This window comes from Oncorhynchus mykiss, chromosome 4 (genome assembly GCF_057628025.1).
Source record: "Oncorhynchus mykiss isolate SJ-2025 chromosome 4, ASM5762802v1, whole genome shotgun sequence".
Taxonomy (NCBI): Eukaryota; Metazoa; Chordata; class Actinopteri; order Salmoniformes; family Salmonidae; genus Oncorhynchus; species Oncorhynchus mykiss.
Genome location: NC_143025.1, coordinates 14,780,396 through 14,806,566, shown reverse-complemented (window position 1 = coordinate 14,806,566; position 26,171 = coordinate 14,780,396). Strand labels below are relative to the sequence as shown.

At 41.8% G+C, this 26,171-nt stretch overlaps 1 protein-coding gene across 10 annotated transcripts in view; it reads left to right on the top strand.

Annotated features, from left to right (window-relative positions):
* LOC110521343 (receptor-type tyrosine-protein phosphatase zeta) overlaps positions 1–26,171 on the top strand; it is a 99,903-nt gene that overhangs the window by 28,704 nt on the left and 45,028 nt on the right. For all 10 annotated transcript variants that reach the window (XM_090231212.1, XM_090231211.1, XM_090231208.1 and 7 more), the window contains exon 2: positions 9,036–9,116. In XM_090231212.1, the coding sequence (XP_090087338.1) occupies positions 9,036–9,116 (81 nt within the window). The remainder of the gene's footprint in view (positions 1–9,035; positions 9,117–26,171) is intronic.

Sequence of the window (26,171 nt, the reverse complement as noted above, 5' to 3'; positions counted from 1 at the left end):
TAAGCGCAAACCAGATGGGATGGCGTATCGCTGCAGAATGCTGTGGTAGCCATGCTGTTTAAATGTGCCTTGAATTCTAAATCACTGCCAGTGTCACCAGCAAAGCACCATCACACCTCCTCCTCCATGCTTCATGATGGGATCTACCCATGCAGAGATCATCCGAGCACCTACTGCGTCTCACAAATACATTTTTGGTTGGAACCAAAAATCTGAAATTTGGACTCATCAGACCAAAGGACAGATTTCCACAGGTCTAATGTCCATTGCTCATGTTTATTGGCCCAAGCAAGTCTCTTCTTCTTAATGGTGTCCTTTAGTAGTGGTTTCTTTGCAGGAATTTGACCATGAAGACCTGATTTCACGCAGTCTCCTCTGAATAGTTGATGTTGCGATGTGTCTATTACTTGAACTCTGTGAAGCATTTATTTGGGCAGCAATCTGAAGTGCAGTTAAATCTAATGAACTTATCCTTTGCAGCAGATGTAACTCTAGGTCTTCCTTTCCTGTGGCGGTACTCCTGAGAGACAGTTTCATGACAGTTGAAAAAACTTGATGGTTTTTGCGACTGCACTTGAAGAAACTTCCAAAGATCTTGACATTTTCCGTATTGACTGACTCATGTCTTAAAGTAATGATGGACTGTCGTTCTTTGCTTATTTGAGCTGTTCTTGCCATAATATGGACTTGGTATTTTACCAAATAGGGCTATCTTCTGTATACCACCCCTACCTTGTCACAACACAGCAGATTGGCTCAAACGCATGAAGAAGGAAAGAAATTCAACAAATGAACTTTTAACAAGGCACACCTGTTAATTGAAAGGCAGGGGACTACCTCATGAAGCTGATTGAGAGAATGCCAAGAGTGTGCCAAGCTGTCATCAAGTCGGCAAAGGGTGGCAACTTTGAAGAATCTCAAATATAAAATATATTTTGATTTGTGTAACACTTCTTTTTGGTTACTACATGATTCCATATGTGTTATTTCATAGTAATGATGTCTTCAGTATTATTCTACAATGTAGAAAATTGTACAAATAAAGAATTCCTTGAATGAGTAGGTGTTCTAAAACTTTTGACCGGTAGTGTACACACCTTCACCTTTCTTCTTCCCGAAGAGGTCTTTATTCCTGTCAACATGATGTACTGAGAACTCAGCTGGCTGTATGGACAGGGACAGTATATCCGGAGAGAACCATGATCCCATGAAACAGAGTATGTTACAATCCCTGATGTCTCTCTGGAAGGAGATCTTCGCCCTGAGCACGTCTACTTTATTGTCCGGGGACTGAACATGAGCGAGTAATATACTCAGAAGCGGTGGATGGTGTGCACGCCTCCTGAGTCTGACTAGAAGTCCACCAAATACCTTCAAAGGTTTTGACGCATGCTTGTCTCATTTGAAGAAGCATGTGTACATGATGTGTCTGTCTGGAGTCATTAGAGCAACCAGCCTGCCTGCTCTGCTCAGAGAAGATGGAGGAGGGGCAGACTGGCTGAAAGAGCTGCAAAATCTGGACCCCTACAAATCAGCAAGGGCTAGACAATCTGGACCCTCTCTTCCTAAAATGATCCGCTGAAATTGTTGCAACCCCTATTACTAGCTTGTTCAACCTCTGTTTCGTATGGTCTGAGATCCCCAAAGATTGGAATGCTGCCGCGGTCATCCCCCTCTTCAAAGGGGGAGACACTCTAGACCCAAACTGCTACAGACCTATATCTATCCTACCCTGCCTTTCTAAGGTCTTCGAAAGCCAAGTTAACAAACAGATCACCAACCATTTTGAATCCCACTGTACCTTCTATGCATGCAATTTGGTTTCCGAGCTGGTCATGGGTGCACCTCAGCCACGCTCAAGGTCCTAAATGATATCATAACCACCATCGATAAGAGACAATACTGTGCAGCTCTTTTCATCAACCTAGCCAAGGCTTTCGACTTTGTCAATCATCACATTCTTATCGGCAGACTCAACAGCCTTGGTTTCTCAAATGACTGCCTCACCTGGTTCACCAACTACTTCTCTGACAGTTCAGTGTGTCAAATCGGAGGGCCTGTTGTACGGACCTCTGGCAGTCTCTATGGGGTGTAATAATTTCGCCACTATGGCCTATTTATTCCCTTTACCCCCCTTATCCTACCTCATTTGCACACACTGTATTCATTCTCTATTATATTATTGACTGTATGTTTGTTTATTCCCTGTGTAACTCTGTGTTGTTGTATGTGTCGCACTGCTTTGCTTTATCTTGGCCAGGTTGCAGTTGTAAATAAGAACTTGTTCTCAACTGACCTACCTGGTGAAATAAAGGTTCAATAAAATAAATAAATAAAAAATAGATTGGAAATCAACGCACGGAAATCAAAAGATAGCAGTGACAGCTGTACAGAACTCAACCAAAGTGCTTTGACTTCTCAAACGCGGTAGAAAGCGTACACAATATGAAGCCCCGCCAACTTAAGTTACTTACTTAGATAACTAGCAAGTTAAACTTAGCCGTCGCGTTAACGCAGAATTCTAGATTTTTCACACAGGAAAAATATATAAAATGCATAAGAAATCTCTTGCTGCGTTTTGTTAACGCAGATCTAAGATGCTTTTTGCAATTTCTGCTCTGCATCAGACTAAGTTGTTGCTTCAGTTGCTGTTCACAAACAGGCATTCTATCAGCAGACGGCTACTTTTTCTCTGGTACTTTTCTCAGTGTAACCGTTGCACTTCTCTTGTCATCTAATGAAAATGAACCGAATGTATTGCACTAATGTCTTTTCTGTGAAGGAAAACTATAGTTGCACGTCCCTGATCAGTCTATTGAAGCGAAAATACACTTGACTTTCAATAAACAGCTGGACCTGCTCCCGCTTTCTCCCATTGTGCTATTTACAAACAAACATATGACTGGCTCAACTGATCTGTGGAACTACGGTAAGCTTCATAATGTAAAAGGATGTGATGGGAAATAAGCAGATCACGTTGTTCATCTCCTAACGTACTGCACAAGTTGACTGCAGGTATTTACTTAAAAAGTAGCTACAAATATTACAATTTATTGAAGAACGATATTGAAAAACTATCCTGTGGCTATTTCCAAATAACCCGGTATACGGTATATATGGCATGCTGGCCAAGCCTAGTGTGAATACTTTCCCAGTTGGCACAGGGTACCATATGGAAACCGTATGGAGGCCGTAGTTAGTGAAGGAGCAATTGACCAAATACACTGTCATGTAGCCATAAATACATTTTTCAATGCTTTCAAATGGCTCTTGGTCCTTAAATCACACCCTGTACATAATAATTTATGGTATTCTAAAAATAAATATATAAATAACTCTTCTGAGATTGTTATTATAGAACTCTCCCCTTTTTGATCCCTGTAAATCTCTCTCTCTTCCTCTAAACAAGCTGGGCTAAGTGGAACCCCCTTGTTTAAAACATCCACTATCCCACTCTAAATGTTTAGAGACTTTTGGCCAGGAAGTAATGACAAAGTGAAAAAATAGACAATATTTCTCCCCTGAAGAAAGACTGTCTGAATGACGCAACATGATCATTGTTTTCATAACGGAGAGAGTGTGATAGAGACAGAGATGATAGAGAGACAGAGATACAGACAAAGTGCTAGACTATAGCCTCTCTGTAGTGTATCCATACTGTATACATCCTCACCAAGACCGGCAGTGTGAGGAAACAGGCTTAATCTGTGACCATAGCAATGTGTGGGAGACCAGGCAAAGTCACTGTGGCCGGTGGCCATAAAGAGGTCGACTTGTTTTCTAGGGAGTTGGGCCTCGTGTTTTCTGCACGCTGATTTGCTCTGACCAGATGACCACAAGACCAAGACCTCTGAATATGGCTGGCTACTGTACCAGGCCTCCCTCACACTACTGCAGTTATGTTGAGCAGGGGAGCGTTAGGATGACTCATTAGAAAGGCTGTATAAACAAACATCCCTGCACTGTGTGTTTGGCCCGAGTCCAGAGGGGATAATGATGGAGACCTTAAACGTCTGGAGTCATTATGCATCCTCCATCAGACAGGCTCTCTGGATGGGTCATTATGTAGAGGCAGGAAGGAGCATACGCATCAACACACACACGTTATTTATTTCCCTCATCTGTTCTTTATCACATGCACACATACTCCTAATTGCATGCACGCACAGACACACACAAACACACACTCAGGCTTATCACCCCAGTACAGAGGACCTGTTGATGGAGAATTCAGGCCAGAGAGATCAGAATGGAATTAAAAGTGTGACCACACACTTCTTCTTATTTCATACTCCTCCCCTCAGGCACACACTGTGCCATGTCCTCGTGCCGCCCGGCCATCGACAGGCACTCTCCAGAGCCACTTAAAACGAGGCACAATGACAGGCTGCCAGTCCCAGCAGGATGCCAGGCACACAGCCTGTGCCCACACAGTCCCACAATGCCAATTGACCCATCTCATGGTGACATGAACCAGTACTCTATAGACTGTGGAATCAGTGTAGAATCATCCACAGTCTGGACATGAGCCAGCACTGTACATACATGAATACACCAGGAGCAATTCAGTTCAATAGTGGAGGTGCATAACAGAGTTGTTTAGTCCGGCCCTTACCAGGGACAAGAGACAATGTAGAGTCGCAATTCAATGGCTCAGACACGAGACGTATGTTGCAGGTTCTACAGTCAATCATGGATTACAAAATGAAAACCAGCCCCGTCGTGGACCCCCGACGTCTTGCTCCCAGACAAATTAAACAACTTCTTTGCTTGCTTTGAGGACAATACAGTGCCACTGACATGACCCGCTACCAAAACCTGCGGGCTCTCCTTCACCACGGCCAATGTTTGGGAGCCTACCTGTCTGGGAGTGTAGCTCTCAGTTACTGACCCAACGCTCTAACTGCTAGGCTACCTACCTGTCTGGGAGTGTAGCTCTCAGTTACTGACCCAATGCTCTAACCACTAGGCTACCTGCTTATCTGGGAGTGTAGCTCTGTTACTGACCCAACGCCACAACCGCTAAGCTACCTGCCTGTCTGGGAGTGTAGCTCTCAGTTACTGACCCAGCGCTCTAACTGCTAGGCTACCACCCTCTCTGGGAGTGTAGTTCTCAGATACTGACCCAATGCTCTAACCACTAGGCTACCTGCATGTCTGGGAGTGTAGCTCTCAGTTACTGACTCAATGCTCTGGAGTGTAGCTCTGTTACTGACCCAACGCCACAACCGCTAAGCTACCTGCCTATCTGGGAGTGTAGCTCTCAGTTACAGACCCAATGCTCTAACCGCTAGGCTACCTGCCTGTCTGGGAGTGTAGCTCTCAGTTACTGACCCAATGCTCCAACTGCTAGGCTACCTCCCTCTTCGGAGATTGTAGTTCTCAGTTACTGACCCAATGCTCTAACCACTAGGATACCTGCCTGTCTGGGAGTGTAGCTCTCAGTTACTTGGCACGGACCTCTTGTGATAGCTAGCTACAGTACCAGTCAAAAGATTGGACATACCTACTATACACGCATTATGAAGGAATGAAATTCCACAAATGAACTTTTAAAAAGGCACACCTGTTAATTGAAATGCATTTCAGGTGACATCCTCATGAAGCTGGTTGAATGCCAAGAGTGTGCAAAGCTGTCATCACAGCAAAGGGTGGCAACTTTGAAGAATCTCAAATATAACATATATTTTGATTTGTTTTACACTTTCTTTACTACATGATTCCTAATGTGTTATTCCGCAGTTTTGATGTCTTCACTGTTATTCTACAATGTAGAAAATAGTACAAATAAAGAAAAACATGTAGATGAGATGTAGCACTGTACAAGTCATTTAAAATAGATGTTCACTATCAAATCTCCTTTTTTACATCATTGAGTGTTTTCTCACAATGCATTTTTGAAAGATACTCAATGTTTGTCGAGCCAATTGTAGTTTTTATGCATAACAGCCACAGATGGAGGCGTTGGGCCACAATTAGTTAATCACCCAACGTTGTCAGTGTAAGAAAGCTTACCTGTTCCCTTTCAGTCACAGATGCACCAGTGATCCTTAAAAAGGAAAGGTAATGCCATTCGTCATGGTCAAGGACAATCATCAGACAAAGCAAGTGTAAGATGAGCCAGACTGTAATCCTCTGTTGAAAGGAAATAGGGAGATGAATGGTGCCCTTGACCTCACACACACACGCGCAAACACACCGCCAAGTGTACAACACACACAAACACACATATGTAGTCAAGCAGACTTGCATGCACACACACACACACATTGTGTAATAGAATCGCACTTATTGAACGAACTGGTGCTGGAAATGGACAGGTGTTTCATGTCAAAGCAATTGTTTACACACTCTATAGTCCATTTCCCCCTGAAGAGAGGGTCCATAATTTAGCAGCTTCCTTTCTCTTTTATTCAGAGTGAGAGAGAGAGAGATGGAGAGAGGGAGTTCAGTAGTTGTAGGAGGAGATGGACATAGTAAGATCTACATCTACTGAGCTCCCTATGTCCAACCTGGGGGGGGGGGGGGGGGGGGGAATACAGCGTCATTAATTGGCTGATTTGCGTCACAGTAGTGGAAAACATAATTGCTGGCTAGCATTCCTTTCTGTATAGTCTGTGTCAGAAGGTGAGCAAGACAGGGACACTGGGGATGTATCTCAATGGTCATAACATGCATCCTGTCCTTGTACCCTTTCCCTCATCCGCACTGAACTGAAAGAATAAGACAGGTAAACAAATAGGACAGGTAAACGAATAGGACATGTTGCCTCCCGAGTGGCGCAGTGGTCTAAGGCACTGCATCGCAGTGCTAGCTGTGCCACTAGAGATTCTGGGTTCGAGTCCAGGCTCTGTCACAGCCGGCCGCGACCAATGGGAGGCCCAGCTTGGTCCGGGTAAGTGCACGCTGACAGTGTACGGTGTTTCCTCCTAGAGGCTGGCTTCATGGTTAAGTGGGCATTGTGTCAAGAAGCAGTGCGGCTTGGCAAGGTCGTGTTTCGGGGGACGCCTGGCTCTCAAACCTTCGCCTCTCCATACAGGAGTTGAGAGAAGACTGTAACTACCAACTGGAGAGGAAAATTGAAAAAAAATATAAAGAATAGGATGTGTCAAATAAAATGAAAAGTTGAAAGAATAGGACAGGCAAAAGCCAAATACCTTAGACTCTCATATCTCTCAGATCAGGGAGAGGAGAGGAAGATGGGAAGCCATGATAGCGATATCCCTGTGTTGGAAAGAAAACACTTTGGTTTAAGGCGCTCTACGACCCTTGGCTGACCACGGTGTTAAACAGGCATGGACAACTGAGGTCCAGAAATGTGAGGAAGACCACCAGATAGAGCTGAAAATGAGTATGAGAAAAGGAAAGAGCTATTTATTACTTTATTCTAGTTTCCGAAGTAATATTATTTTATGCAAGACTATAACCGTTTGCACCTTTTGGATGATATCCTCAATGATCACTTTTTAAATCAAGAGTTACTGTATGGTACTTTGGGAATATTATGAGTGAAGGAGACTTTTGCTTGGTCATAAACCACACATTTCTGCCCTGCGAGAGGGACAGCTTGTTTCTGGTACTCGGAGACATTTAATCCTGGATTAGATTGACAATTTATCCCAGGCGAACATGAAAATAGTCAAACACAGCATGGCCTCTTTATCTTCATCCAACCAGAGTCGGATCAGGCCAAGACTTTTTCATGGTTTAAGGCCCTTTTAAGACTATTGTGCTGACCCCAACCATACTATGTTTTTTTACATAGACGTTTCGAGTACTGAGTGCATTTTTAAAGGTACACTTTGGGATTTTGTCAATAAGGCCCTATATCTACTTCCCCAGAGTCAGATGCTAGCAGGTACCCATATATTTTCAGTCATTGTGCTAATGCTAGTTAGCATTGGCTCACTATAGTACCTCTAACTTTCTTCATACTGGACACAGAGACATAAACATGGTATCAACGAGTCCATCTGATTCTGGGGGAAAATTGCGAAGTATCACTTTAAGTGAATTTGTTTGTCATAGAGGAAAACAAGTTTATTTTATCCCCTAGATGAGAATATTTTGACGATGCTGAAGCATGGAGGAATGTTGTTTTTAAGGTTGATTATGGTTGCAAAAGGTGAAGCAGGTAATCCACCCTCTCTTCTAGTCAGTTGTCCTGGTTTTATTCAGCAACATTCACAGTGATGTTCCAGAACATTGGGTGCTGTTTCAGTCACTTCCTGCATTTTGGAAACATTTGGAGTTATTAATGCTGCAGGAGAACGTTTGGTGTATTTGGTTTCCCTTTGCTTTAGTGAGCAGTTGCTTTGTGCTAGCTATGCTAATGAGGCATTTTGGTTCTGACAGACAGTAACTCTTCCATAATGACCTGGCAGTGTGGCCCTGAGAGCTCTGGCTCCAATTCATTACCCAGACAGGACTAGTAGGGCATCATAATGATACACTATCACCTCCTCATCATTCTATAGCACTAGTTCAAATGACAGTGAAAAGCAGGGATTTGTGTGTGTGTGTGTGTGTGTGTGTGGTTTTTAGAGACAAGTAAACAAACACACATAGATGTACTCCACAGACGTCCCCCAGAGTGCATTACGTTAAGTCTATGTCCTGTAGATCTGAGACTTACTCATTATTCCCGAACTGGAGGAAATTTCTTCAGAAGGAAAACATAACTGACCGTTTTTATTGTACAAGCTCAGAGAGCGTTTCTTTTGCTGAGATTTTCTCAATGTTGCACTACCCATAATGGCCTATTTGCAATATTATAATGTGTAATAACAAATTGTTTGTTTTTCCAATGATCTTTTGGAATGAGTGTATCATGAGTTTGATCCCTCAAAGGGATATGGATGTCTTTCAATTCTCAAATAAAACCAGACCAACTCAGGAGGATTGAGAGGCTGTGTGAATGTATGATAATTCTGATTCCATGATAATGGTAATGGCTGATTTTAATGAAATCACATTTTTGGTCATTGAGGCCTTAAACAGAGCTGTTTTTGAGAAAGAGTTGATTTCTGTTGCAGCTGAACCTGTGCAAGGATACGGACACCGGGCCCAGGCTGCCCAGCGCAAATTCGCTGATGACATCGACTGGTCCTATGCGGGTGAGTGTGGAGTGGACCACGAGTTTGGTTTAATTTTCAATGTCTCTCTCAATGGGAAGCCTTAGAATAAATACAAGATGTAGAGCAAATGTATCTTTTGTCTCTCTGTGTTTCATCATTTTCCTTCAATTCGCTAGAGGCTGACTGTATCTCACTGGAAAAAGCATCAGAGCAAGCGAAACAAAGCCCTTCTGTATGTGTAGGCCATCTATCTGATGCTGTCTTGTCCAAAATAGTATGACATTGTTGCCACCCGCAGCAATGAATGCAAAGGAAGCCAGGTACATTTTTAAAAAGAATAATAATACCTAATCAGCATTGAGCTAAACCGAGTGAGCTCAACTGTGAATGGTCCTGGCTAGGGCTTGTTATGGTGACCATATTACCGCCACACCGGCGGTCACGAGTCATGACCGCAGTCAAATTCCTTGTGACCATTTAGTCACAGTAACTAGGCTTCTCCAAGTTCTGAAGCTGCTGATGGTCATTAGTAGCCTACCAAACTTGCTATTCTGGCTGGTACTCAGCACTCTATTGTCACTTGTCGTTGGTAATTTCCTGTATTACTAAATGAGGAGAGTTTACAAACCACACACAAGTCAGCTATATTTAAACTTCATCTTTAATCATATGAGCTTCACCATAGCCCTTTGACTCTCAGATCAATTCAGTGTCTATAAATGAATTCTGAGAGTGCTTACAAAATAATTCTAGTATCTTTTATAGGCAAGATACACACCTCTCAACTCACATGACGAACCACAGATCTCAGAAACTTCACAAAGGGCCTTTTACTTGAGAGAGGAGTATCCCATAGCCAGATAGTATTAGCTATAAATTATCATTCAGTTTGGTCTCTAAAACGAGATTCTAATCTCGTTTCTGGTACTTCATAGTACCAAAACATTACCTCACTATCTGGAATGCTCTTTAGGCTTTATTGGCCAAAGACATTGTAAATCTCCTCTGTCAGTGCTATCTCAAAGGCCCATCCTCAGTGGAACACACACACACAATATTCGACAGATTCTATTCTGTCGGGAAAAAAAACCATTCTAATGCAATAGAAAGATTATAAAATAATCGTACAAGCACTATCACATAATCTCGCAATTTTCCACGACATCTCCCCATCACATGTTTCATGACGTTGCCCTCTTTGGGTAAAGCAACCCCATCCCCCTCTCCCTGCCTCCCCCTTTCCTCCTTCAACTAGGCTGCTGTGGTCAGAGAGAGGTCGTAAATTCCTGCCACATGGCCACACAGTATAGAGATCCGAACAAGAACTCGAGGTCCGAAAAAATGTCATGTTCCGGAGAAAGTATAAAAGATCAGTGAAGAATCTAGCTACGAACTGGTCCATTTGTTACAACTTGGGGAAGCTCATGGGAGACGGTGTGGCCACATTACCATAACGCTGTTTATATAATAGCCTCAGATATGAGGTTTACATCTAATTGTTGTATAAGATGAATGAGTGAGTATGATACTGTTTGTAAAATTGTGTAATATGATTGTGGACTGTTTAATGAAGGAAAATCCAATTCCCTTTTTGATTTGAACTAAATCAGAGGACCGCCCCTGAGCCCAGTTAGGGTCAGACCTCCTGGACTGCCCCTGAGCCCAGTTAGGGTCAGACCTCCTGGACTGCCCCTGAGCCCAGTTAGGGTCAGGCATCCTGGGACAACCCCTTTTCTGCAATTCTGAATAAAACCCAACTTTGAGAAATTATCACCAGACCATGTTTCTCTCAATCACGGAAGTACAAAGTTTGCAGACCATTGCTGAATCTTTTAACCATACCACGTGGTTAAACTCTTAGACTATCGATACCGACAGAATAAGAACAAGTCTTTGATATTAATTACTAGTCTGCAGCTAGGAATTCGGTATCATTGAACGCGAAGAACGACAACTGCCGAAACATCTCTTCTACAAAACCATGAATGAATGTCGCTCTGAACTATCCCCTCTAACCAAGACGGAGAGACGGACAAAATTCTCCAACAGAAACAAACTTTTCAACAAAGATCCCGACGACACACTGAGCGTAAATATATTGATTGATTGCAATTGTTCCCGAATGAGTGAGCGTTCATGTGCAAAGGATTAGCATTTCAATTGTTATAATGATCAACTTTATAATATCTCATCTCAGTTGACCTCCACTTCCCCTTTTGTCTAACAAGCAGCGATGCCGGTTTAGCCCACTAGGGCACATTCCCCTATCATTTCTTGTAACCATATTTACCTTGTTTGTTTGTATATGCATTTCTGTGAATGACTTAGTTAGTAATAAATAAATGTTTTAAGACAATTGATGTATGGATGACTCATAGTGAAGACTGGGTTCGTGCAGATAACCAACCATTTACGTTTGGAATGAGACTAACGTGAGGTAAAGTAAATAATTCATTAATCGGAAGACTATGGATCAGATATGAAAATATCTGAAAGGTTATATTAGTAAATTACAACCTTGTAATCTGAATATTTTCCTTGGTGCCCCGACTTCCTAGTTAATTACAGTTACATGATTAGTCAATTTGATCGCGTAATACTAATTACAGAGAATCTTTGATAAAAACAAAGTTTCAATTTAATGATAGTAAAGACACGACACATGGTTTAACAGATACATTCACATATGAAGACAATGTTCCATTCGGGCCTCTCCCCTCTCTGGGCCCAAAGTGACTTTTCCCTAGAGAAGAAAAGAAAAATGCAACTGATGACAGTATAGTCCAGAAGAGACATTCTAATGACAAGTATCTCACATAAGCATATTATGAAAGTAAATAAAACATCTTATTTATCTATGTTACCTAACTAATGATTCAGCTATGACACACTCTAATCACTCTGTAATTGAATGTAATCGAAAATCTAATTGAATACTTCATGAGAGCCAGTGGTGTAAAGTACTTAAGTAAAAATACTTGAAAGTACTACTTAAGTACTTTTTGGGGGGTATCTTCATTACTTTACTATTTATATTTTTGACAACTTTTACTTCACTACATTCCTAAAGAAAATAATTAACTTTTTACTCCATACATTTTCCCTTACACACAAAAATAGGGCACAAGAGGGATGCCACCGGGAGATTCGAGAAATCCTGGTGAGAAGCTTGTCAAATTGTGAATGATAGACTGAAGTGTGCAGCCTGCACAAGAAACAAAGCAGAGCTCATGCCTTTTCATGCATCTTTTTTTCAAATCGTCATTAGAGTTGCATCATGCAGCCTTAGAATGTATTAAAAATCCAAACATAAGAAAAAGGAGGCATAAAACGTATAGGCCAACATTTTATCACAACTAAAGTTACATAAATAACTCTAAATGAAGCATATAGGAGTATCTGTTTCTTTGTTAACCGCTCAACACAGAATAGCATGTGCGCACTCCCTAAGAGATCATTTGGAGAAATTATTCATATTTTATTCAGCTATGTGCAATTGTTTTCTTCATACCATAAAATAATATAATGCTACAGAATTTTAAGAAAATCTTGTCTGCTAAATGAACTAGTGCAGCCCACAGCCATATGGCATAGCGAGAGAGGGCCTAACAACTCAGACTATGCTATTCTGTTCTTCTGAAATAGACTACATTTTCTTCATATAATGTTTCTTTAGACCTGTCTAAAATAAATAATGGCTTTATTGTGATGGTGTAGGCTATATTAAATTGATTTATTATAATTTTTTAATGTAGATGTTACAAAGGTCAGTAGTTTGTAGGCTATACAGTTGAAGTCGGAAGTTTACATACACCTTAGCCAAATAATATTTAAACTGAGTTTTTCACAATTCCTGACATGTAATCCTAGTAAAATTACCTGTCTTAGGTCAGTTAGGATCACAACTTTATTTTAAGAATGTTAAATGTCAGAATAATAGATGATTAATTTCAGCTTTTATTTATTTTCGTCACATTCCCAGTGGGTCAGAAGTTTACACACACTCAATTAGTATTTGGTAGCATTGCATTTAAATTGTTTAACTTGGGTCAAATGTTTCGGCTAGCCTTCCACAAGCCTCCCACAATAAGTTGGTTGAATTTTGGCCCATTCCTCCTGACATGGCTGGTGTAACGGAGTCAGGTTTGTAGGCCTCCTTGCTCACTCTCCAGCAGGTATATCTCACTGGTCATCCCCAAAGCCCTCCTTTGACCGCCTTTCCTTCCAGTTCTCTGCTGCCAGTGACTGGAACGAATTCCAAAATCGCTGAAGCTGGAGACTTACATTTTCATCACTAACTTTAAATATCAGCTATCTGAGCAGCTGAGCGATCGCTGCAGCTGTACATAGTCCATCTGTAAATAGCCCACTCAAACTACCTACCTCATCCCCATATTGTTTTTCTTTACTTTGCTGCTCTTTTGCACACCAGTATCACTACTAACACACCATCATCTGATCATCATCATCTGCTCATCTATCACTCCAGTGTTAATCTGCTAAATTGTAATTACTTTGCTACTATGGCATATTTATTGCCTTACCACCTCATGCCATTTGCACACACTGTATATAGACTTTATTTTTTTTCTATTGTGTTATTGACTGTACGCTTGTATATTCCATGTGTAACTCTTGTTTCTTTCACACTGTTTTGCTTTATCTTGGCCAGGTCGCAGTTGTAAATGAGAACTTGTTCTCAACTAGCTTACCTGGTTAACTTCTTAAGGTATAGGGGGCAGCATTTTCACTTTTGGATAAATAGCGTGCCCAATTTCAACTTCCTGCTAATCTGCCAAGAATATAAGATATGCATATTATTAGTAGATTTGGATAGAAAACATTCTGAAGTTTCTAAAACTGTTTGAATCATGTCTGTGAGTATAACAGAACTTATGTAGCAGGCAAAACTCAGAGGACTAACCGTTCTGATTTTTTGTTTTGAGGTCTCTGTCTGTTCACTGATTTCTCATTGGCAAACAATATTGTTTTCAGTTCCTACTGCTTCCACTGGATGTCACCAGTCTTTGGAATTTGGTTGAGGTTATTCATTTGTGCAATGAAGAAGTAGGGCCAACTAGGAACTGCGTAACACTGTTGAGAGCTGCGCAAGACTTGAAAAGTAGCTTGGTTTGTTGTGTTCCTGTATTGAACAGAGATAGACCCGTCTTCAATTTGATCGATTATTAACGTTTAAAAATACCTAAAGGTGTATTACAAAAGTAGTTTGAAATATTTTGGCAAAGTTTATAGGCAACTTTTGAAATATTTTGTAGTGACGTTGCGCATTTTGGAAGCTGTTTTCTTCTGGATCAAACGCGGCAAATAAATTGACATTTTGGATATATATGGACAGAATTAATCAAACAAAAGGACCAATTGTGATGTTTATGGGACATATTGGAGTGCCAACAAAAGAAGCTCGTCAAAGGTAAGGCATGTTTTTATATTTTATTTCTGCGTTTTGTGTAGCGCCTGCAGGGTTGAAATATGCTACCCTCTTTGTTTACTGTTTACTGTCTTATGTGTAGCTTTAATTGAGTATCTTTTCATGTGTGATTTAATTAAAGTTTGATTTTTATATAATTTTATTTTAATTTGCCGCACTGCATTTTCCCTGGTTTTTGGCCAAGTGGGATTCAAGCGTCCCCTATACCATAAGAAGTTAAATAAATCAAACAAAAAAGAATTAAGACTAATAGTTGCTGGTGGCTGTCTTGCATGTGTGTGAGTAATAAAATAACAGAACCACGGAGAGAGTGAATTAATGTAACATTACTCTAGAAATCTGTCATGAATTGTAACGTTTTTACAGAGGATATTTTTGTCTAACTAAGATGTTTAGTGCAGTATTTCTACATTTTAAAATGTGCATGAATACAGCTCTCGTTGAATGACAAACTTTATTGAAGAATCCCTACTGTTAACCAATCACGACGAAGGGGCATAGAATTTGTCTCCAAACTTCGGCTTGCCTCCAGAAAAAAGGAGATCTTCTACGTTTTGTTCAATGAGATAATATCAGTCAGTCAACATGACTTTTATGAGTTCTGAATCCTTTATGCACTTTATATGCTTATTTCGATTACATAAATGCTTAAATTCACAAAAAATGACATTAGTTGCTGAAAATTCACATAGAACAAAACGTAGAAGATCTCCAAAGGTCGATAGGTCGATTTTCAGCATTTATCCAACCCCCCCCCCCCCCCAATATGAATTCCCCCATAGTCTTTGGCCAACAAGCCAAGGCAGAGTTAGCTTCCGTTGCTTTCTATGCAAGTCAGTGTGTCACGATCGTTGTTAGAATAAATGGACCACGGTGCAGCGTGCGTAGAGTTCCACATGTTTAATTATAGAAACTCACCGAAACAATACAGAAACAAACGAAACGTGAAGTAATGGAGTGCTCACAGGCAGTGGGAAAAGGCTGCCTAAATATGATCCCCAATCAGAGACAACGATAGACAGCTGACTCTGATTGGGAACCATACCAGGCCAACCAAGAAATGAAAAAACTAGACTACCCACCCTAGTCACACCCTGACCTAACCAAAATAGAGAATAAAAATAATCTCTAAGGTCAGGGTGTGACATAGTGACTAGTTTGGTTTCATAAATAGATTTTTAAACAGGGACGCTGAATGTACCTGGGAATTAATGTCCTATTTGAAAATCTTCTGAACCCATTCCAGTGTCCTCGGTCTCATTTGGGGATTTGCATTTGAGTATGTTTAATTAATTTGATCTTCATGAATCCTAAGATGTTTGACAGAGTGGTTTGGTATTGTGTGTGGAGAAAGAAACCAGGAAATGTATTGGTTATCATTGGGGGCCATTTAGGGCCTCGTTCCAATAGGAAATGGCATGGCCTCTCTCTCCTTTTCTACATGACCACTGGTAGGTGAGAAGACTGGACAAGTTTAAACTGAAATGCTTTAAATGAAGAAGTAGGCATATTGGCCTATCAGATGGGGAGGTGACACTAAAGTTCAGGTCAGAATATGGCCCTCAATTTCTTTTCAACTAATTTTGACAGCATCTAAAAAATATGCACAATACTGTGACACAAACTGTTAAACTGTGTAAGAGATAGTGTATTACGACCACACCAATATGCTATCTCTTACACAGTTTAAAACACACACACACACACACACACATACACACACACACACACATACACACACACACACACCAGTGGAGGCTGCTGAGGAGAGGACAGCTTTTAATAATGACTGGAATGGATTTGGTGGAATGGTGTCAACCACATGGAAACCTTGTGTTTGATGTGGTTGATACCATTCTATTGACTCCATTCCAGCCATTATTCTGTCCTCCTCTCAGCAGCCTCTACTGACACACACAACCCCCGGGACACTTGGGACTTTCTTCTCGAGGGACTCTGCTTTAGTTTTTTTCAGCCATGGAGAATTCCCTGTGCTAGTCTCTGGGACCCATATTCGGAAAGTAGGGCACATTGAGCTCCTGGTTGGGAGCCTAGCGGTGCTTGTCTGATCTGTTTTGGATGAGACATGACATGGGTTACGAGTAGCCATTACAGCATAGACTGTATGATGTGTAGTAAAAATATGTGTATTTCTCTTCAATTACAGTAGATACAGTTTATAATATTGACATGATAATATTATATGCAGAGTTGCCAAAGAGTGAGTAATAAAGCATATTCTACAAAAGCGATGTATAATTTTGCATGGGAATTTACTATGAATATTTACTATGCCCCTCAGACAGTGGCACACAATCATCTATCTTTCTTCCCCATCTATCTCGCGGTCTTTCACTAGATATGACAAGGAAAACTATCCTTTCTTCCCCCTCTCTATCACTCTGTTCTCCCCTCTCTCGCTCTCTCTGTCGCTGTCTAGACTTCCCCCTAACCCTCTCCCAACCCTCTCTCTCTCCTGCTTCCCTTTTGCTCTCTTTACCACACAGCTCTCCCATACCTCCCCTCTCGTCTCGCTCAGTGTCACAACAAACTGAATCTGCTTGACACACGAGACTGGCACAACAATGGGGGCATTATGGGGCCAGGGGGGCAAGCAGATGGGGACACCCCACATCCCGACTGTCAATGCCAGCTTAAAGATGCCCCTGCCCCTCCCCCACGCCCCTGCCCGACTGTCCTTGATAAACTTTGATCTATAGGCCTATTGCATAAATAACATTGACAGTGCTGGTCCAATGGCCCTATGAACGCTACACTGACCCTTGAATAACTAACATTAAAAGAGATCCCAGATAATGTTCAATGTTGCCATTGTCATTTAACTGCTCTAACCTTGGCTCTTGGACCCGATACGGACCTATACGTGGACCTGGATCTGGATTGGGGCCATATGGGGAATGGTAAGGGTTATTTTGATGAGGGTCAAGGTCATTGGGGCCCAGAGCCTAGCCGTGGAGGGAGCCTGCAGCCTCTAGGCCAATGTCCATGCCATTGGTGTTGGAAGAGCCACATAGGGAGTGGTCAGGGACAGGGGTCGAATAGTTTTGATCTCGTGCTGCAGAACCCTGAAAAGGTGTTGCATCGCCTTCCACTGTCGCTCCTGTTGTTCAGCCTCCCACTCCAGCCTGATGTCTTACGCCTGCTGCAAGACATAAGGCTGCTCCTGAACAGTAGGGCCATCTCCTCCAATGAGGTCACCCCTGGATCGTCTGGTATGGGCCCTCTTCCTTCAGCCCTGTCCTGGTTTTTCTTTGTACCGCATTGGTCCAATGTTTGGTCCTCTTGTTTTTAAAAACAAAAAGATAAAACAAATTAACCTAAGCTAAGCAACCGCTACTCTGCTGATCATCCCACTGCTGCCACCATATGTCAGGGAGGCAACGACCAAAGAGGCAACGAGAGACAGCTGAGTAGGGTGCAATCAATATATGAGTTTTATTCCTCGAATTTGAAAGGCTGCATACTGGCTGAATACCAGGCGGTGATGCAACCAGATGCTCAACATGGTGCAGCTGTAGCCTCTTGAGGGGGAAGAAGCATTGTTGTTCCCTCTTCACAACTGTGTTGGTGTGTGTGGACCATGATAGATTCTTAGCGATGTGGACACAGAGGAACGTAAAGCTCTCGAACCACTCCACTACAACCCAGTCAATGTGATGGGGGCGTTCTCGGCCCTCTGTTTTCTGTAGTCCATGATCAGTTCCTTTGTCTTGCTGGCATTGAGGGAGATGTTGTCCTGGCACCGCTGCCAGGTCTCTGACCTCCTCCCTATAGGTGTTGTTGGTGATCAGGCCTACCACCGTCATGTCGTCAGCAAAGTTGAGGGTGTTGGAGTCATGTGTAGCCACACAGTTGTGGGTGAACAGGGAGTACAGGACGAGACTAAGCACGCACCCCTGCAGGGCCCCCACGTTGAGGGTCAGCATGGTGGATGTGTTGTTGCCTGGGGGCAGCCCATAAGTAAGTCCAGGATCCAGTTGCATAGGGAGGTGTTTCGTCCCAGGGTCCTTAGCTTAGTGATGAGCTTGGAGGGCACTGGTGTTTTTGTTTTATATATATACTATTAACCCCTCCACCACCCCCCCTCTTCGGAGGACAAATATATATTTGTTTTTTTTACATCTTCAAATCAAATTTTATTGGTCACATACAGATGGTTAGCAGATGTTAATGCGAGTGTAGTGAAATGCTTGTGCTTCTAGTTCCAACCATGCAGTAATATCTAACAAGTAATCTAACAATTTCACAACAACTACCTTATACACACAAGTGTAAAGGAATGAATGAGAATATGTACATATAAATATATGGATGAGCGATGGCCACGTGGCATAGGCAAGATGCAGTAGATGGTATAGAGTACAGTATATTCATATGAAATTAGTAATGTAGAGTATGTAAACATTATATATTAACATACATTTATTACATCCAAATGTTAATTATAAAAGTTGCTAGAGATTGAGTCTATGTTGGCAGATGCCACTAAATGTTAGTGATGGCCTTTTAACAATCTGATGGCAGTCTGATGGCTTTTTTGCTACATATACATAACTTTTACATACACATTTTACATACACATTTTACATGCACATTTTGCATACATGGTACTTTTATATAAATCAGTCACATAACAATAATACATTACCAAACATAAACTATTTAATCCCACCCCTCAGCCACTCTCAGCCCATCCCACCTATCACCATAGACCTCAGCTCTTTAATCCCACCCCTCAGCCACTCTCAGCCCATCCCACCTATCACCATAGACCTCAGCTCTTTAATCCCACCCCTCAGCCACTCTCAGCCCATCCCACCTATCACCATAGACCTCAGCTCTTTAATCCCACCCCTCAGCCACTCTCAGCCCATCCCACCTATCACCATAGACCTCAGCTCTTTAATCCCACCCCTCAGCCACTCTCAGCCCATCCCACTTATCACCATAGACCTCAGCTCTTTAATTCAACCCCTCAGCCACTCTCAGCCCATCCCACCTATCACCATAGACCTCAGCTCTTTAATCCCACCCCTCAGCCACTCTCAGCCCATCCCACCTATCACCATAGACCTCAGCTCTTTAATCCCACCCCTCAGCCACTCTCAGCCCATCCCACCTACTATCACCATAGACCTCAGCTCTTTAATCCCACCCCTCAGCCACTCTCAGCCCATCCCACCTACTATCACCATAGACCACCCTCGTTTGGTTTCCATGTATTTTTTTGTGTTTTACATCATTTTTTAACATTTTCTAATCGCATAGTGTCCACAGATTGTGAGCTAAAGATGAAAACCTTTCCTACGAGTATTATTATTTATTGACTGGCTATGGCTTTCCAAATCGCCCAACGCTGCTATTTGTAACGTTAATGTTAAGTGCATGTTGTGATTTCTTTAACCATTCCTGAACCTGTGACCAGAAACGAGCTACATTAGGGGCAATACAATAATAAATTATCTATTGATTCTGTCTCTTCGCAGCAAAATCTACAGAGCTGAGATTGTTGTATGCCCCATACATACTGTATAACATTCTGTTGGTGGCAAGAAGTTTATCTAATAATTTAAATTGAAAAACTAAGTGTTGAATAAAGTGTAGTTTTTTGTACCATATGCCATGGAATTGGTACATCGAAAATCTCTTCCCATTTATTTTATAACATGTATGGCGCAGCTGTCAACATTTTTGTCCTCAAATGAGCCAATTTGTATCTTTAATATATGGCAGGCAAACAAGTTCCCTACCTTCTCCCTTCTCCAATTGCCTCCTCCATGTTTGGGATAGTGCTGCAATCAGTTGGTTGTAAATTTGGATTGAGCAGATATTCCCATATAGTTTCGATAACTGCATATGTGACATAACTCCTCCGTTTCTATTCATAATATAATTAACATATAATTATTTTTAAACATTTTGTCCTTAAAGAATGTTTTTTTAAATTATTATTCAGTATATTTGAGTTCAACCATAACATTTGTTGTAATATTTGTTCTATCTTTTCTGGAGGATAAAACTGAAATTGTAACCAGCTTTGTATGGCTTGTTTAAGAAAGGGTGATACTTTAAACAACATTTTATTTTAAATGAGTCGGAAATGAGAAGTTGTAAAGGCAAAAAGGCCATTTCTTAATCTACTGGAGAACCATTTTGGGTTTAAGTATAATTTATGTATGAGTGAAAGGTTTAAAGCTTTACTATTTAATATTTGTAGCGTTCAGCACTATGGTGTTGAATGCTGAGCTGTAGATAATGAACAACATTCTCACATAGGCGTTCCTCTTGTCCAGATGGGAGAGGCAAGTGAGGAGTGGAATAGAGATGGCGTCATCTGTGGATCTGTTGGGGCGGTATGCAAATTGAAGTGGGTATGGGATGATGGTGTTGTGAGCCATGACCAGCCTTTCAATACATTTCATGCCTACAGATGTGAGTGCTATGCGGCGATAGTCATTTAGGCAGGTGAACTTTGCGTTCTTGGGTACAGGGACTATGGTGGTCTACTTGAAACATGTAGGTTTTACAGACTGGATCAGGGAGAGGTTGAAAATGTCAGTGAAGACACTTGCCAGCTGGTCAGCGCATGCTCTGAGTACGCGTCCTGGTAATCCGCCTGAATGTTAACCTGTTTAAAGGTCTTACATCGGCTAAGGGGAGCGTGATCACATAGTCATCTGGAAAAGCTAGTCCTCTCATGCATGGCTCAGCTTTACTTGCCTTGAAGCGATCACAGAAGGCATTTAGCGTGTCTGGTAGGTTTGCATCACTGGGCAGCTCGCGGCTGGGTTTCCCTTTGTAATCCATGATCGTTTGCGTCAGAGCCGGGGTAGTAGGATTCGATCTTAATCCTGTATTGACGGTTTGTCTGTTTGATGGCTCGTCGGAGGTCGTAGCGGGATTTCTTGTAAGCATCCTTATGAGTGTCTCGCTCCTTGAAAGCTGCAGCTCTAGTCTTTAGCTCAGCGCGGATGTTGCCTGTAATCCATGGCTTCTGGTTGGGATATGTACGTACAGTCACTGTGGGGACGATGTCATCAATGCACCTATTGATGAAGCCGTTGAGTGATGTGGTATATTCCTCAATGGCAGCTGATGAATCTCGGAACATATTCCAGTCTGTGCTAGCAAAACAGTCCTGTATCTTAGCACCCACCTCATCTGACCAGTTCCATATTGAGTGGTACTTTCTGCTTTAGTTTTTGTTTGTAATCAGGTGGATAGAATTGTGGTCTGATGTGCCAAATGGAGGGCAAGGGAGAGCTTTGTACGCATTTCTGTGTGTGGAGTAAAGGTGGTCTTCAGTTTTTTTTCCACTGGTTGCACATGTAACATGCTGGTAGAAATTAGGTAAAATGGATTTAAGTTATTCTGCATTAAAGTCCCTGGCCACTAGGAGTGCTGCTTCTGGGTGAGCATTCTCTTGTTTTTTTGTTGTTGGTCTTATACAGCTCGTTGAGTGCAATCTTAGTGCCAGCATCGGTTTGTGGTTGTAAATAGACAGCTACGAAAAATATAGATAAACTATCTTGGTAAATAGTGTTGTCTACAGCTTATCATGAGGTACTCTACCTCAGGCGAGCAAAACCTTGAGACTTCCTTGAGCACTTAGCAAAAGAGTGCCTTCTGTACTGCTAATTTAGATTTAATCTGACAATTCTCTCATTGATATCATTTACTTATTTGTGACCAGTTTTTTTTTTTAAGTCACAAGAGAGAGCCATTTGAATTTTTAATTTTTTTTGTAGTTATTTTTTAAATCAATGGAATTAGAGTATGATGGCGAAAACACCTGTCTCCGGATTATATCTTCAAACTAAGGGAAACCGTGGCATGGCATCCGTGACAGGGAGACATGCATGATTATGTATACAGGTAAGATAGCATTAGCTAGCAGGTAGCATTAGCTAGCTACATTTTCAGATATAAACATATTTCTGATTTTGACAATGTGGTTTCATTTCAAGCTAAAGTGTACTGCTAGCTAGCTAACGTTAGCTGACTGGCTCCCTAGCTGACATTATTAGTTGTATCCCAGAGCTGTTTGCTTTGCTAGTTAGAGCCTAATGTTAGCTAGCTAACATTGAACCTGGTTGGTTAGCTTCCAGCATCATCATGCAGGGTAGTAACGGCGTGATTTGGCACTGTTCATTATTGTTTAACTAGCTAATGTTAGCTGGCTGGCTCGGTAGCTAACGTTACATGACGTGTGTGATCTTACACATTGTTTACCTAGCTAGCTAGCTACATGTCTTAAGCAAATGTGTACAACACCGGTTGAATATGGCCTGTGTCAGTAAACATCTGCAAAAAAGCGTAATGAAATTGCAGAACAAATTAACAGACGTTCAGACTCTCAACATGCTTGGGACTGACACAAATTACTAATGATTGGCTGAAAGAAATTGATAAGAAGATTGTGGGAGCTGTTTTGTTAGACATGAGTGCAGCTTTTAATGTCATTGATCATAACATATTAAGTGAAAAACTTTGTGTGAAAAACTTTGATGTTATGGATTAACATCCTCTGCGATATCATGGACAGTTACCTTACCAATAGAACACAAAGGGTTTTCTTTAATGGAAGCCTCACTTATACAAATTCGGTGTGATGCACCAGAGGGTAGCCAGCTTGGACCATTATTGTTTTCTGTGTTTTACTAATGACCTTTGACTGACCTTTAATAAAGACTGTGTATCCATACACACTGACGACTCAACAGTTTACACGTCGGCTGCAGTCAGTTTTAGAATGGGTAACTAGCAATAGTCTGGTGCTAAATATCTCAAACTAATAGCATCATTTTTGGGTCCCTCACTCAACCCTACACCTTATCTGGATCTATTATTGAATAACGTGTCTTTTTATGTATTTAAAATGTTTATTTAACCTTTATTTAACTAGGCAAGTCAGTTAAGAACACATTCTTATTTACAATGACGGCCTACCAAAAGGCCTCCTGTGGGGACAGGGGCTGGGATTAAAAATAAATCAAATAAAAATATAGGACAAAACACACATCACCACAACAGAGACAACACAGCACTACATAAAGAGAGACCCAAGAACACACACATACATGTAATAGTGCCAGACATGCACACAAACATATACAGTTGGCATTGCTGTTATGATTTCAGTTGTCCTTGATGTCCTTTGTTTTAAATGTATTATAAAACTTTTTAAAAATTGCATTGTTGTTTGCTGTTTTCTTCTGTCTTTTCCTTTTTTCTCTTTAGTTCATTCTCTTGGTTGTTGGTGCATTGGGGGGTTCTTGGGGGTGGGGGGGGGGACTGTGGGAGGGGTCTTGAATGGTTGAGGGACAGCTATTGGGGAACTGTGGGGGGGGATCTTGGAGGGTTCAGGTTTCACAAGATTGTGGTCATGAAAAAGGAAACTATGACATGTATTTTATATCACTATCATGCACACGCACCCTCACACAAGGATGGCTCTGTTGCGGAAAGACTGATACATGTTTGATAGTGTCTTGATGCTGTATTGTTTGTCCTTCATGTTCTAATACTTTAATGTTACACATTCCTTGTCTTTTTTGTAATAAAAAAATAAAAAAAGAGAGACCTAAGACGACAACATAGCATGGCAGCAACACATGGCAACACAACATGACAACAACATGGTGGCAACACAACATGGTAGCAGCACAAAACAGGGTACAAATATTATTGGGCACAGACAACAGCACAAAGGGTAAGAAGGTAGATACAACCATATATCACGTAAAGCAGCCACAACTGTCAGTAAGAGTGTCCATGATTGAGTCTTTGAATGAAGAGATTGAGATAAACTGTCGAGTTTGAGTGTTTGTTGCAGCTCGTTCCACAGGAAACTGGAAAGAGGAGCAACCCAGGGATGTGCGCACTTTGGGGACCTTTAACAGAATGTGACTGGCAGAACGGGTGTTGTATGTGGAGGATGAGAGCTGCAGTAGATATCTCAGATACGGGGGAGTGAAGCCTAAGATGGTTTTATAAATAAGCAGGTATACAGAGGGTATACAGAGATCACCAGTTTACCGAAGAGTATAGAGTCCAGTGACGTGTCCTATAAGGAGCATTGGTGGCAAAGCTGATGGCCAAATGGTGAAGAACATCTAGCCGCTCGAGAGCACCCTTACCTGCCGATCTATAAATTACGTCTCCATACTCTAGCAATCTACAATCTATCTATTGAACATGTTGAAGAGACTAAACCGCTGGGTGTCACCCTAGATAGCAAACTATCATGGTCAACACATATAAACTCATTGGCTACTAAAATGGTAAGAGGTCTGCCCATGATAAAGCGTTGCTCTGCTTTTGTGATATCTCAGTCAACCAGACAGGTCCTACAAGCCCTAGTTTTGTCGCACCTGAACTACTGTCCAGGTGTGTGGTCATGTGTGACAAAGGACGTAGGAAAATTGCAGTTGATCCAAAATAGAGCAACACACGTTGCACTTAGATGTACAGTACACGGAGGGTGAGTGTTAATGACTTGCATGTCAGTCTCTCCTGGCTCAAATTTGAGAAGAGATTGACTGCATCACTATTGGTCTTTGTGTGAGGTGTTTGTGTTGAAGGTACCGAACTGTCTGTTCAAGTAGTTGGCACACAGTTTGGACATGCGTCATTATCACACAAGACATGCAACAAGAGGTCTCTTCACAGTCCCCTTGTCCAGAACAGAGGCAGGGAAACACAGTATTAAATAAAGCCATGACTAAATAGGACACTCTGCCACCCCAAGTAACTCAATTAAAAAACTGATTAAAGAATGTCTTACGGCACGACAGTGACTGTGGAGACACACAGACATTTTTATGCATTTTGGATTGTATTATGTACTGTTATGTATGTGATGTTTGGTTAGGATACGATTGTGATATGTGGTTGTCTCGCCTGGCTATCTTAAGATGAATGCACTGGCTGTTGTCTGCTGAATGGCTCAATTCTAATGTAAATGTGGTGCTATTTATGTATTTTATTGGTTGTGTTGTTTCCTGTTTGGACCCCAGGAAGAGTAATCTAATTGGGGATCCTAATAAATACTAAATTACTAAATAGGCCCTCTGGAAATTAAATTTTGCTCCATTGCCGCTCAGCTGCCCGCAGCCCTGCTCTGTGAGCAGATAGTGAGTAACTCAGCCACGGAGCGAGGGGAGGGTTGAGCCTGCTATGAAGAAAGGGGACAGTGAGAGTCACGGAGCGAGAGGAGGGTTGAGCCTGCTATGAGGAAAGGGGACAGTGAGAGTCACGGAGCGAGGGGAGGGTTGAGCCTGCTATGAGGAAAGGGGACAGTGAGAGTCACGGAGCGAGGGGAGAGTTGAGCCTTCCATGAGGAAAGGGGACAGTGAGAGTCAAGGGATGTGGAAAGGGAGGAGAGGAGGGTCGAAGAGGCAGCTGGGTAGGGGCTGAGTGGGTAGGCTTGGAGGAGAGACAGAGAGAAAAATAAACAAAGTAGTGATTAGAGACCTGGGGGGTGGTGGTTGCAGTGAGATTAGTAGGTGAACAGCCTCTATTAAAGATGAGGTCAAGTGCTTTGCCTGCATTGTGAGTGGGAGGGGACTGGGAAAGAGTGAGGTCAAAATAGAAAAGGAATGGAAAGAAAGAGGTGGAACGAA